Genomic DNA, 15319 nt, shown 5'->3' with positions numbered 1-15319 from the left:
TTCTAACTGTTGCTTCCTGACCTGGATACAAATTTCTCAAGAGGTAGGTCAGGTGGCCTGGTATTCCCATCTCTTTCAGAATTTTCCACAGTTTATTGTGATCCACACAGTCAAAGGTTTTGGCATAGTCAATAAAGCAGAAATAGATGTTTTTCTGGAATTCTCTTGCTTTTTCCATGATCCAGCAAATGTTGGCAATTTGGTCTCTGGTTCCTCTGCCTTTTCTAAAACCAGCTTGAACATCTGGAAGTTCATGGTTCACGTATTGCTGAAGTCTGGCTTGGAGAATTTTGAGCATTACTTTACTAGCATGTGAGATGAGTGCAATTGTGCAGTAGCTTGAGCATTCTTTGGCATTGCCTTTCTTTGGGATTAGAGTGAAAACTGACCTTTTCCAGTCCTGTGGACACTGCTGAGTTTTCCACATTTGCTGGCATATTGAGTGCAGCATTTTCACAGCATCATCTTTCAGGATTTGAAACAGCTCAACTGGAATTCCATCACCTCCACTAGCTTTGTTCACAGTGATACTTCCTAAGGCCCATTTGACTTCACATTCCAGGATGTTTGGCTCTAGGTCAGTGATCACACCATCGTGATTATCTGGATTGTGAAGATCTTTTTTGTACAGTTCCGTCCTTCTAAAATTTAAATCATTAAAAAAAAAAAACCTAATGACTTATAAGGGGCTTCCCAGGTCACTCAGGGATAAAGAATCCGTCTGCCAATGCAGAAGACGTGGGTTTGATCCCTGGGTCAGAAAGATCCCCTAGAGAACGGAATGGCAACCCACTCTAGTATTCTTGCCTGGGAAATCCTATGGACAGAGCAGACTGGCAGGTACAGTCCATGGGGTTGCAAAAGAGTCAGACACGACTTAACTAAACAACAACAAATGAATAATAGACAGGACAAAGATTCATTTACCAAAGTGAAACCAACTGCCAACTAGTGCATAGTAATTCCCTGGAGGAGCATGTTTGGTATAGAAGCAATAGCAGTTAAAAATCAACAGATTAACTACATACACCTATTTGAAGAGAACAAATAACAGTAATCAGCTAATGACAAGAATAATTCTTATACTTCATATAACAAATCATCCTTTCTCAGACCTAATGTACTTTTTAAAAGTGATATTACCAAGATGCCTTAATTTCCAGATGAAATACAGGAATTAAATTATAGTTACAGTTATAGGCTATAGTTGTCAGCTTGTTAGGTTAAAATGATCTATTGACATAGACTGTAAATTTGTTTCTTGAGTCATGCACTGCTTCCTTTCTGCTCCTACAGCATTTTATATATATTTCTATTCACTTTATTTTAAGTACCTAAGTCCTGCAAAGAAGGTGGTACCATCACCAGGTAATAGCCAAGGAAACAGGCTTAGTATGGCAAAGTGACTAACCGAAATCACCACTGAACCACTGAACCCAGATTTCAAACTCAGATCTAACTGCAAAGCTCCTTCCACACTGCCTCACGTGGTAGAGAGGAACCATAGGACTAGATGAATCACACCTAAGTAACCAAACTGACAGCAGTTTCTTCTATGACTGCTTCCGAAGTAGCCAAAATAGATCTATCATATCTGACAAACCAAAGGTGGAGGACAGATATTTGCCGGTGGAGGTGTAGAAGCTCTGCTTAGTACCTGAGATCCCTAATACAATTAGGGAATATACCCCTTTACGAGTCTTCACAGAAGGCAGAGGCGCCCTCCCTATACAGAAGCCAACAGTGCCCCATAGTCATTCTTCCCGTCAGCCCTGCAGCATGGATATGGGCACTTAATCTATGCTCTGCCAACGTGACATTCCCATCAAGTACTCTAAATTAAAAGCTGGAGATGGTAAGAAACTGGGACAACAAAGGTCAGATTTTGGCAGCAGTAGCAACATTAAGTTTCCAAAGGCAACAGTGGCAGCTGTGTAGTAGCTGAGTCTGCTGCTGCTGCTAAGTCACTTCAGTCATGTCCGACCCTGTGCGACCCCATAGTCAGCAGTCCATGAGGCTCCCCCGTCCCTGGGATTCTCCAGGCAAGAACACTGGAGTGGGCTGCCATTTCCTTCTCCAATGCATGAAAGTGAAAAGTCAAAGTGAAGTCACTCAGTCGTGCCCGACTCTTAGCGACCTCATGGACTGCAGCCTACCAGGCTCCTCCATCCATGGGTTTTTCCAGGCAAGTGTACTGGAGTGGGGTACCACTGCCTTCTCCGGCCTTCAGCAATTCGAAGCTGCATTCCTGTCATCAGACTGGCTTTATGCTATGATTTTTAGACATGTCTCTTCTGTTACGTAGTCTCTCCTGTTCCAGACTCTTCAAGGGCTCAACCCTCCCAGCAAATTGGTAAACTAATCAATATGTTTTCAATAAACATCTTTTCTATTTGAATCAGTCAGAATTGCCTTCTGTTACCTACAATTAAACCCAGACTGAGGCACTGAATAATTAAATAAGGGACACTGAACAATTACACTTTATCAAATCTGCCTACCTTAGTATTTATTGATTGCTGTTGTATATAATTTGCCATTATAGTCTTAAGTTAAAACTACTTTATACATGACAGTGTGCTGTAACAATAACAAAATAACTTCAAATTAGGTTTATGTTTTTCAAAAATAACACAAATACACAAATATAATAACAGTCATCTAAAGGCAATTTTCACTGAAGCCCAGAGTTAAGCTTTATTAAGAATTCTTACCTGTCAGGAATACCTAGCCTCTTGACACTTCTATAAACAGAAAGAGTATTCGCAACATGTCGATAATTAAACCAGAATCTGGATGTACAAACCTAAAGTATCAAAACAAATATATTATTTGTAGGAATCAAAATAAAGTACAGAGTTACAAAATTACTTCTCTTTAAGTAGGATATAGAGATGCCTAAAAAGTGTATCATAATCAGGCCTACAAACAGCAAAGCACCTAAAGAATTGTCAATAAAACCAACCTCCCTAGAAAGAGGTCTTTCATAACTTGTCTTAAATTTAAAAAACTATTCAGCTTAAGAGAAAACAAATCTTTGTGGAATTTAATCAAATATTGAATCAACTTAGTTACTCTCAATTTATGTGATCTTATAATGTTCTTATTCCTAAAATATTAAATTCTTTAGAATCCAAGACTAGGAACATAATCTCATCGCAGAATAGAAGGTTATATACTATTCCTTTCACTCTGGATAGCTTCCTAATTTTAGTTGTGAAAAATGTAAGATAGAGATAAAAACAGAGCATAGAAAATGATTTTATATGCACATAAGAGAATGCATCATAAAGAAGCTGTTGAACTGAACAAAAAACCAGAAATGATTCCAACAAACTTTACACTTAAAAAAAAAAGACTGATCCCTAAAAAAGATACCAAGGATACAAGGAAAATGTAATGCGGTGCCTCAGAAGTCAGCCCGCTCAAGCATCTATTCCAAAGGAAAAATTAGAGACTGGGGTTGGTTGGTAGTGCACCTACTTGCTAAGCATCCTACCTCCTATCACATACTTCTACTGATGGTTTAAGTATAATAACAGAGAACATCACAAACGTTCTCGCCCCTGCAAGTGGAAAGGAACTACAAGCCTTTTTAATTACAATGAATTTTTGACCTGGAATCCAATAAGGAAAACACTAAAATTTTTGACTACATTAAAGAAAAACGTACCATATAACCCTAACAGAAATGAAAAACCTGATAATTATAACTTAATATGATGAACAATTCCATTCTGAAAAATGGGCAAAGAATGAGACCAAGCATTTCATAATAAAGGTATTAAAAACGGACAATGAAACTTTTAACAATGCTCAACTTCTGTCATAATTTTAAAAACATAAATCAAATTGATAACCATCCAAAAGCCTGACAATTCATATTATTGGCAAGGCTGTGGAGATTGAACACTCATATCCTACTTATGGGAAGGTAAACTAATATAAACCTTCTAAGAGGGTAATCTGCAATATACACCAAGATTTAAAATGTACTTATTTTTTGATTTAGCTCAAATAAGCATGTAAAATCAATGATCAGTGATCAATGCAAAGAAACAGAGGAAAATAATTGAATGGGAAAGACTAGAGATCTCTTCAAGAAAATTAGAGATACCAAGGGAACATTTCATACAAAGATGGGCACAATAAAGGACAGAAATGGTATGAACCTAACAGAAGCAGAAGATATTAAGAAGAGGTGGCAAGAATACACAGAAGAACCATACAAAAAAGATCTTCATGATCCAGATAATCACAATGGTGTGATCACTCACCTAGACCCAGACATCCTGGATGTAAAGTCAAGTGAGCCTGAGGAAGTATCACTATGAACAAAGCTAGTGGAGGTGATGGAATTCCAGTTGAGCTATTCCAAATCCTAAAAGATGATGCTGTGAAAGTGCTGAGCTCAATATGCCAGCAAATTTGGAAAACTCAGCAGTGGCCACGGGACTGGAAAAGGTCAGTTTTCACTCCAATCCCAAAGAAAGGCAATGTTAAGAATGCTCAAACAACCACACAACACTCATCTCACACACTGGCAAAGCAATGCTCAAAATTCTCCAAGTCAGACTCCAACAGTACGTGAGCCGTGAACTTCCAGATGTTCAAGCTGATTTTAGAAAAGGCAGAGGAACCAGAGATCAAATTGCCAACATCCACTGGATCATTGAAAAAGCGAGAGAGTTCCAGAAAAACATCTACTTCTGCTTTATTCACTATGCCAAAGCCTTTGACTGTGTGGATCACAACAAACTGTGGAAAATCCTGAAAGAGAAGAGAATACCAGGCCACCTTATCTGCCTCCTGAGAAATGTGTATGCAGGTCAAGAAGAAACAGCTAGAACTGGACACAGAACAACAGACTGGTTCCAAATAGGAAAAGGAGTATGTCAAGGCTGTATATTGTCACCCTGCTTATTTAACTTCTATGCAGAGTACATTATGAAAAATGCTGGGCTGAATGAACCCCAAGCTGGAATCAAGACTGCCAGGAGAAATATCAATAACCTCAGATATGCAGATGACACCACCCTTATGGCAGAAAGTGCAGAACTAAAGAGCCTCTTGATGAAAGTTAAAGAGGAGAGTGAAAAAGTTGGCTTAAAGCTCAACATTCAGAAAACTAACATTATGGCATCTGGTCCCATCACTTCATGGCAAAAAGAGGGGAAACAATGGAAACAGTGACAGACTTTATCTTTTGGGGCTCCAAAATCACTGCAGATGGTGACTGCAGCCATGAAATTAAAATATGCTTGCTCCTTGGAAGAAAGCTATGACCAACCTAGACAGCATATTAAAAAGCAGAGATATTACTTTGCCGACAAAGGTCCATCTAGTCAAAGTTTGGTTTTTCCAGTAGATACCAAAGGAACATTTCATGCAAAGATGGGCTCGATAAAGGACAGAAATGGTATGGACCTAACAGAAGCAGAAGATATTAAGAAGAGATGGCAAGAATACACAGAAGAACTGTACAAAAATGACCTTCAAGACCCAGATAATCACCATGGTGTGATCACTGACCTAGAGCCAGACATCCTGGAATGTGAAGTCAACTGGGCCTTAGAAAGGATCACTACGAACAAAGCTAGTAGAGGTGATGGAATTCCAGTTGAGCTATTCTAAATCCTGAAAGATGCTGTGAAAGTGCTGCACTCAATATGCCAGAAAATTTGGAAAACTTAGCAGTGGCCACAGGACTGGAAAAGGTCAGTTTTCACTCCAATCCCAAAGAAAGGCAATGCCAAAGAATGCTCAAACTACTGCACAATTGCACTCATCTCACACCCTAGTAAAGTAATGCTCAAAATTCTCCAAGCCAGGCTTCAGCAATATGTGAACCGTGAACTTCCTGATGTTCAAGCTGGTTTTAGAAAAGGCAGAGGAACCAGAGATCAAATTGCCAACATCCGCTGGATCATGGAAAAAGCAAAAGAGTTCCAGAAAAACATCTATTTCTGCTTTATTGACTATGCCAAAGGCTTTGACTGTATGGATCACAATAAACTGTGGAAAATTCTGAAAGAAATGGGAATACCAGGCCACCTGACCTGCCTCTTGAGAAATCTGTATGCAGGTCAGGAAGCAACAGTTAGAACTGAACATGGAACAACAGACTGGTTCCAAATAGGAAAAGGAGTTCGTCAAGGCTGTATATTGTCACCCTGTTTATTTAATTTATACGCAGAGTACATCATGAGAAACGCTGGACTGGAAGAAACACAAGCTGGAATCAAGAGTGCCGGGAGAAATATCAATAACCTCAGATATGCAGATGACACCACCCTTATGGCAGAAAGTGAAGAGGAACTCAAAAGCCTCTTGATGAAATTGAAAGTGGAGAGTGAAAAGGTTGGCTTAAGGCTCAACATTCAGAAAATGAAGATGATGGCATCCGGTCCCATCACTTCATGGGAAACAGATGGGGAAACAGTGGAAATAGTGTCAGACTTTATTTTTCTGGGCTCCAAAATCACTGCAGATGGTGACTGCAGCCATGAAATTAAAAGACGCTTACTCCTTGGAAGGAAAGTTATGACTAACCTAGATAGCATATTCAAAAGCAGAGACATTACTTTGCCAACAAAGGTTCGTCTAGTCAAGGCTATGGTTTTTCCTGTGGTCATGTATAGATGTGAGAGTTGGACTATGAAGAAGGCTGAGCGCCAAAGAATTGATGCTTTTGAGCTGTGGTGTTGGAGAAGACTCTTGAGAGTCCCTTGGACTGCAAGGAGATCCAACCAGTCCATTCTGAAGGAGATCAGCCCTGGGATTTCTTTTGAAGGAATGATGCTGAAGCTGAAACTCCAGTACTTTGGCCACCTCATGCGAAGAGTTGACTCATTGGAAAAGACCCTGATGCTGGGAGGGATTGGGGGCAGGAGGAGAAGGGGACGACCGAGGATGAGATGGCTGGATGGCATCACTGACTCGATGGACGTGAGTCTGAGTGAACTCCGGGAGTTGGTGATGGACAGGGAGGCCTGGCATGCTGTGATTCATGGGGTCGCAAAGAGTCGGACACGACTGAGCAACTGATCTGATCTGATCTGATCTATGGATGTGAAAGTTGGACTATAAAGAAAGCTGAGCACCAAAGAACTGATGCTTTTGAACTGTGGTGTTGGAGAAGACTCCTGAGAGTCCCTTGGAGATCCAACCAGTCTATCCTAGAGGAAATCAGTCCTGAATATTCATTGGAAGGACTGATGCTGAAGCTGAAACTCCAATACTTTGGCCACCTGATGCGAAGAACTGACTCACTGGAAAAGACCCTGATGGTGGGAATGATTGAAGGTGTGAGGAGAAGGGGACACCAAAGGATAAAATGCTTGGATGGCATCACCGCCTCAATGGACATGAGTTTGAGTAAGCTCCAGGAGTCAGTGGTGGACAGGGAAGCCTGGCATGCTGTAGTCCATGGGGTCGCAAACAGTTGGACACAACTGAGCGACTGAACTGAACTGAAGCATGCAAAATTATGTATTCAAGGATTTTCACTATCCTATTGCCTATATTAGCAAAAACCAAAACCAAAAAAGACAGAAACAAAATCACTACCCATCAGTATTACTTTTTTCACCAGGAATATGGATTATATAACTTTTATTAAACAGAGACAAAAATGTTTTAATCAAAGCAGATCCTGAAACTAAAATGGAATCCAATTTTCTTCTATCTCCCTCTGGTGGAAAGTTTTCTCAGTCATATTACAAGAGCAAAGGGGCATTTCATTTACCTCTAATCATCCAGTCAAGATTAAAACTAATTCAAACTAGGAGGGTCAGGGGGGAGGGGTAGTTGGAATATATATATACACACACACACACGTTTGTGTGTGTGTGTATATATATATTTAATTTGAATGAAATAACATTGAAAGAAATGTATGTTTTATACTTTCAACTCAGCCATTCCTGGTCAAATTTCATAATTTTCCATTTAAGAAAGTACAATTTACTGAAGTCTCGCTCTAGTAAATCTGAGTTAACGTGTAAGAGTGTTAGTTGCTCAGTCATGTCCAACTCTTTGTGACCCTATGGACTGTAGCCCACCAGGCTCCTCTGCCCATGGAATTTTCCAAGCAAGAATACTGGAGTAGGTGGCCATTCCCTTCTCCAGGGGATCTTCCCAACTCAGGGATCAAACCCAGATCTCCCCAGAAGCATTGCTGGTAGATTCTTTACCGTCTGAGTACCAGGGAAGCCATTAATGTGTAAAATATTGCACAAATATGAAAACAGCAGTTGTGAAATACTCGGTGGTAATTCTTTTTCACCCTCAGTTTCTCTACGGAGACCCAGGTTGCTGAGATTAGAGAGGGGCTATTTCAAGAACATGGAAGTTCCCAGAACAAGGAAGAGTTTAATATGTGTGTGGTATAAGCTAATGCTAACAGGCTTCTATTCTAAAGGAGCCTTTTGGAAATTAGCTGTCTGCACATAGGCAGTTATTCCCTCTTTTAAGAATTTCCATAGAGAGACTAACTGGAAGTGCTCCTAAGTTTCCTACACTTCCCTGGTGGCTCAGAGAGTAAAGAATCTGCCTGCAATGAGGGAGACCCAGGTTCAATTCCCAGGTAGGGAAGATCCCCTGGAGAAGGAAATGGCAACCCACTCCAGTATTCCTGCCTGGAAAATCCCATGGACAGAGGAGCCTAGTACACTACAGTCCATAGGATCACAAAGAGTCAGACACGACTGAGCAACTAACACTTTAGTTTTCTACAAAACAAGTTATCCTCTCAAACTGGTGGATCATGGCCTGCTACTTCACAGTTTTGCCCAATTCAAGTGATCACTGAAACCTCTCTTCTTATCATGAGCAGCTTTTGTTCAATTCCTTTATAAAATCTCTTATCAGGTGGTAGCATATAAAAGGTATTTGTTCCTGAAGAACAAGAAAATGAGTCATGAACCTGAACAACAAGGAAATGAGTCATTAGACATGTTACTATTCTATTTAATCACAATAACATAAAATTAATCTGTCTTCTTCTAAACATTTCTGTATAACTTGAATTTTCTACAATGATCATTTATTTTTGTAAACAAAAAATAAAAATTTTTTTAAGAAAATAGCCAAAGTAGAGAGTTTCTATAAACTAACATTATAGATAAGAAATATTCAATGTAAGTTACTAGTTTCTGTCATTAGAATACCACTACACTTTATAAAATACTTCCTTTAACAACAGGATCTCTAGCTTATCTTTCTATTTATTTACACATCACCACTTGACAGATATATTGGAAGCAAAGAATATTATTTGTTGATGTGGTCAATTAAATATAGCCATAATTTCTGTTACAAGAAATAAATTTTACTCTTAAGAATTTGATTCACACAAAATTTCTCAGACATATATCTAATGTAAACAAACAAGACAAACCTTTATAGAATACTTACCAAAACTGCCCAGTTGTTTGTATGGCCACTTCTAAAGAACTGTTCTGCTTGATCCTAGTAATCAAATAACAGCAGAAAGATTAGAAGAAAGTCAAATTTCCCAGAATAAAGACTGATAAAGGGCAGTTAAGATACATGGAATTTTTAGTTACAATAAGTCATCACCACACAAGTTTATAAATATTCTAGTATTTGACTTTATGAAAGACAAAATAATTTTATTTGAGGGATTATTGTGAGAGGGGCTGTTTTTAAACATTTTATCTCAAATACAGTTAGCTCTTCCTCATATGCTTCCAGTTTTCCATTCAGTCTTTAAATTGTGAATGACTTATTTCATGTCTTCATTCTACACATAACAATATCCTTCCTGCTGAATAGGAATGAATATTGAATGCTTCCTATTGTTTTATTTGAACTCACCAATATATCTGATTGAATACATTCTCTAGCATACTTCCATGTACCATTTTACTATCTGTTAGAGTAAATCTTAATTACATTTGCCATCATGGAACATTAAAAATCTCTACATCCAGTACCATCCAGACATCTAATGAATATGATTTTTATTATGCATTAAAATAACAGTGAATATAAACCATAATGATCTCAGATCTGCTCCTAAACAGCATTAATTATGAGAACAATCAGACTGCCTGGATTCAAATCTGGACCCTACTACTTACTAGCTGTATAAACTTAGGAAAGCTGCTTAACTTCCTGTGCTTCTGCTTCCCCATCTTTAAAATGGTAGCATTATCTGACACACAGAATGTAGGAATGGTGATTGGACAATAATAACTACAAAACAAATATTAGCTCTTTTAATTTTCATCTAGGAAGAAAATTTCCAGAAGAATGAAATTAAAAAATCACTCGAGTGCATGTGTCTGTGTTATATATATACCTGTTATGGCTTATGGACAATCCAGAATGAACTTTTTGGCCAACCCAACCCAATATATATCTCTTTTTAAACTACTCAACAATTGAACAGATGCTAAAGAAAACAACATGCATTAGTGAGCTAGGAATCTGAAGATCTGGGTTTCAGCCCAGATCCTATCCCTTACCTGGCTGTGAGACTAGACTAAGTCATTTAGCTCTCTGGACTTGATTTTCCTCATGTAGAAATGAGAGCTGACCGAATAATCTCTAATGTCCCTTCTAGCTCCAAAATTCTCACATTTTTAAGACTTCAGTGAAAAAAATTAAGATGTCAAAACTCTTTTGTGGTTGTTAAGATAATATAGACACTGCAAATTTATTCAATCCACATATGGTTAGTGGAGCACCTATTATGTGCCAGGTACTATGTAAAAAAAAAAAGCATGCTGCTTTCTCTCAAGAATCCCTGAGGTCAATAAAGACAAGCATGCAAACATTTTACACTACAATATAACATTCATTCATTCATCACATTCACGCGCCAGCTGTTCTACTGTTCTCAATGCTCAGAACACAACAATGGGCGAAACAGTGCTAGTACTTGCCTCCAAAGACGTTACTAGCCACACATCCAACAGATAAGGACAAACTACAAATTCTCTAAAGGTAAGATATACAGTATCATAAAAGAGTACAACAGGGGGACCTGGCCTGATCAGGGAATGGGAGGGGGAGCCCAGCAGGGATGGCGGGGGAAGTTTCTTCAGAGAGATTTGGGTGACAATTCAACAGATAGAGAGGGAAAATAATTCCAGACAGAGAGAACATTATCCGATTGGCAGAGGGGACCTTAAAGGTTCTAGAAACTAAAAGGAAGATTAGCATAACTAGAAGTTTTAAAGAGAGAGAGGGGAGATAGAACCAGAGGTACAGGCAGGAGCCTATGGGTCATAACCAAGATTTGGCTCTTTATCCTTAAAACAACATTAAGGTATATATATAGGTGACATGGTCAGATTTGTGTATTTAAAAGTTACACTGTCTGAGGCTTGGAGAACAGACTGCATTGAAGAAAGAATGACCTGAGGCAAACCAAGCAGGCAGCTATTGCCCTATAAATGAAAGATGATGGAATAATAGTGAGTACAAAGTATACATGGGTTATAATATGATAGATGAGAGCTATACTAGCCAAGTGCACACAGTACAACAGTAAATGCAAAATACAGAATAGGGAAAGGTTCTACAGGGGTTAGCTTTCACTGCATTTTAGTAAATAAGCAAACAAAGAAACAGGAAGAATAACACATCAGAATGTAAAAAAACACAACTATATAACTACAAAAAACAGTAATAATATCCAAAACAAACTATACAGAATAATCTGCTAGAATATATAAGAAAAATAGAATTTCTATACATATTTATATTATCTAGACAACATGCTTCATAGTGAATATATAAATTAGCGATAATTCATGAATATAAAGAAAGCATGTGCATGCTTTCTTTTTAAAATGGTAGAGTTGCATATTTAAAAAGCTTTCAGCATTAGTCTAAGCTCAACGTCTGAGATCCGTCCTGGGTGTTCATTGGAAGGACTGATGCTAAAGCTGAAACTCCAATTCTTTGGCCACCTCATGCAAAGAGTTGACTCATTGGAAAAGACCCTGATGCTGGGAGGGATTGGGGGCAGGAGGAGAAGGGGACGACAGAGGATGAGATGCCTGGATGGCATCACCGACTCGATGGACATGAGTTTGAGTGAACTTCGGGAGTTGGTGATGGGCAGGGAGGCCTGGCCTGCTGCGATTCATGGGGTCGCAAGGAGTCGGACACGACTGAGCGACTGAACTGACTGACTAACGTCTGAGATGGTGGGGAGAATGGGTTCCTATATGAAGACTGGAAAGTAGGCAGAGACTAGATCATGATGTTTACACTTTACTCCTTGCAAAAACACTGAAAGGATGCAATCTGAAGAATAATCTGATCAAACTTACTTTGATGAAGACTAAAGAGAAGGAATTTGGAAGCCTGAAGAAAACAAGATAAGGTTACTGAAATAGTCCAGGCAAGAAAAGACGAGGGCCTGCATCAAGCGAGTGGAACTGAAGAAGTGAAAGCAATTTTAAATATTGAGAATACAGAATTTAGTGATGATTAAAATGTGAAATAAAGAGAGGAGTTCATTTTTTTTTTTAATCCTAGGTTTCCAGCATAGGAGAAACCCCACAAGGAGGTGGGGTAGGTCCGAATATAAAACTTTGGACACAAATTTTCAAACGTCTGCTATTCTGAAAAATTATGCTAGAGATGTAGGCGGCAGAACTGGACGAAGGTATTATCAGAGTACATGGGAGAGTAAAGGCTTTATATCTGGCCAGAACTTAGTGTGAGCCAAAAATAAAACACTGTACCCATCTGATTCCTAGTAGAACGTTGTAGCTTGGTAGCTGGGACGTAGGCGCGGCACTCTAGAGCTGACCTACTAGGGACTGCACGCTCTTCGGAGCAAAGGATCAGGCCCTCTCCCGCCGCCCAGGACTTGATTCTTTTCATTCGCCATTTTAAAAGGTTGAAACAGACAGTCACCGTCCTCTTCCGTTCCCTGCGACACCCTCCCCACAGCACAGTCATCTTAATAAGAGGCTGATGGGTGATTCCAGGAGACTTCGCTCCGTGGCTGTGTATCGGACATCTGCTGGACGCTTAAGGCCACGACACAGCTGTCCCCCGCAGGGCCCCGTTGTTCAGAGGGCCTGACTCCTACCTCGATCTGACTAGCGGCCAAGCTGCCGAAGGGTAAGAGCAACAACCCTGCCAGGGTAGTCAAACCCCGGCTGAGAAAACAAGTGTCGACCATGTTTGCCGGCTTCAGCGCACCCGGAGAGGCGGGGCGAGTGCCGTAAAGCAGCGCGGGGCGGGGTTTGCGTAGTTTTTTTTCCTTTTCTTTGCGACACCTGCCCCGCCTCCTAGAGAGCGGCCCCCTCGCCAGCTTTCAAAAGCCCGCGCTTTCCGCAGTCCTTGCGTTTGCCGGGTAGCAGGGACTGAGTCTGACCCTTGAAGTAAATTTTCAGGTTTTGTATTATAAAATGGGCGTTTTAAAACTTTTTTGAAAAGCAGTGGAGAAAAACTGTGAGCCTATAAACCTTAAGAAGCTATTATTTCCTTTTTTGGTTAGTGTTGCCCATTCTTTGACTATATGAAACATGATGTGATGTGGAGGAGTAAGCTTTGGGGTACAAAAAAGTGGTTAATTGGATCAATTGCAAATGAAAACATGGGTGAGCGCTCCAACTATTATATTTGGGGTCTATTATCTGTTAAATGTATGAACATGGAGAAATTAGTTACATTTTTATTTTGTAATTATAGAGCTAAAACATAGAGTCTGAGGATTTAATAAATCGTGTGTATTCATTCCGTTTATTATATTCATTTAGTTTGCATCTAGCATGACATAAAAGTATTTATGCTGCTTCACAATCTTAGTAATTTTAACATTTAATGTGACATGGATATCTGAACCTTACTGAGGCCTCAGCCAAAGTAACTGCCCATCTTCTGGGCAATACACAGTCTCTAAATTTTAGTATTAATATTATAAAGAGTTATCTTTGGACAGTTTTTTTACATTTATGAATTATTTTCTTTGGATAATATTCCTGGAATGAGTATCTTGAGTCAAAAGACACAAAAGCTTTAGTGGCTTATGAATGATGTTGCTTTCCAAAGTATACTAATTTACAATGCCATCAAAATATGCAACTGAACACCAAAGTATACCTTTTTTTCCCCTCTCAATTCCTTGGTGTAAAATGTTACCTAAGGTAGTTCTAGTTCTTTAATTACCATCAAGGCCTTATGCTGTGGGGTTTTTTTAATAAAATATCTGTATGCCCTCTAATGTAAAATTTATGTTCATAGCTTTGTTTTACATGTGCATTTGAATGATACCTTTATAAAGAAGTGATATTGACCCTTGCCATAGTTTATGCTGTTGCTTTTCCCAGTATCTTGTCTCTCTTTCTATTTTGTTTCTTTTGCTTTTGCACTTTGTATGACCTTTAATGTCAGGCTTAAATCAGATTTCAGGCTTTCTCTGATGAAGATAAGAAAGTTAGCACATGTCCAGCATGTCTTGTACCTGAATGCTGCAAGTTCATTTAGGTCTCAAATCAAAAGTTTTATTTTCTTTTAATTTTATATTTAACTCTTCAACTATCTGGAATATATTTTAGTATATTCTATACCTCATGCAAAGAGTTGACTCATTGGAAAAGACTCTGATGCTGGGAGGGATTGGGGGCAGGAGGAGAAGGGGATGACAGAAGATGAGATGGCTGGATGGCATCACTGACTCAATGGACGTGAGTCGGAGTGAACTCCGGAAGTTGGTGATGGACAGGGAGGCCTGGCGTGCTGCAATTCATGGGGTCGCAAAGAGTCAGACACGACTGAGCAACTGATCTGATCTGATCTGATCTGATAAGATTTTATAAGATGTCAATTGCTGCAAAACAAACCACCCAAAACTTTGCAGTATGTCCATACCTAGATACACAAGGATGTAGAAACGGAGACATGATTCTGTGGGAGCCATTGCAATAATGATCTACCAGTACTTTTATCAAAATTAGTATTTAATTATCCAATATAATTTTCTACATAATGCTAACCTTTCTTATTGACTCCTGATATCTTTTCTATTAAATTCTTATAAGAAATAGAATATTCCTGGACTCTTTTCAATTAAAATAATTGTCTAGTTTGGGGCCAGAGGTATGTTATTTTAATTATTGTTGCTTTTTCATGTTTTGGTATTTGGCCATTAGGGCTAACCATTTCAGTATACTTCATTTTTCACAAAATTCTTTGATTAATTCTCCTGGTAATTTTCCAACTGAATTTTATAATAATATTTATAAAAATTACTATTTGGGGTTTTTTCAATGGGATTATGAAAATCTCTTAAGTTTGAGAGAAACTGACATCTTTATCATAGTCT

The 15319-nt window shown here is 38.9% G+C and overlaps 1 protein-coding gene across 1 annotated transcript in view; it reads right to left on the bottom strand.

Annotated features, from left to right (window-relative positions):
- Nucleotides 1-13197, bottom strand: part of PIGK (phosphatidylinositol glycan anchor biosynthesis class K) — a 140414-nt gene extending 127217 nt beyond the window's left edge. The window contains exons 1-3 of the mRNA XM_027536849.1: nt 13082-13197; nt 9418-9471; nt 2715-2806 (exon numbers count right to left, since the gene is read on the bottom strand). Coding sequence (XP_027392650.1) covers nt 2715-2806; nt 9418-9471; nt 13082-13174 — 239 coding nt within the window. The 5' untranslated portion in view covers nt 13175-13197. The remainder of the gene's footprint in view (nt 1-2714; nt 2807-9417; nt 9472-13081) is intronic.
- Nucleotides 13198-15319: the final 2122 nt, after the last annotated feature.

This window comes from Bos indicus x Bos taurus, chromosome 3, assembly GCF_003369695.1.
Source record: "Bos indicus x Bos taurus breed Angus x Brahman F1 hybrid chromosome 3, Bos_hybrid_MaternalHap_v2.0, whole genome shotgun sequence".
Lineage (NCBI taxonomy): Eukaryota > Metazoa > Chordata > Mammalia > Artiodactyla > Bovidae > Bos > Bos indicus x Bos taurus.
The sequence above is the reverse complement of the archived record's forward strand: the minus strand, read 5'-3'. Positions and strand labels throughout refer to the sequence as shown.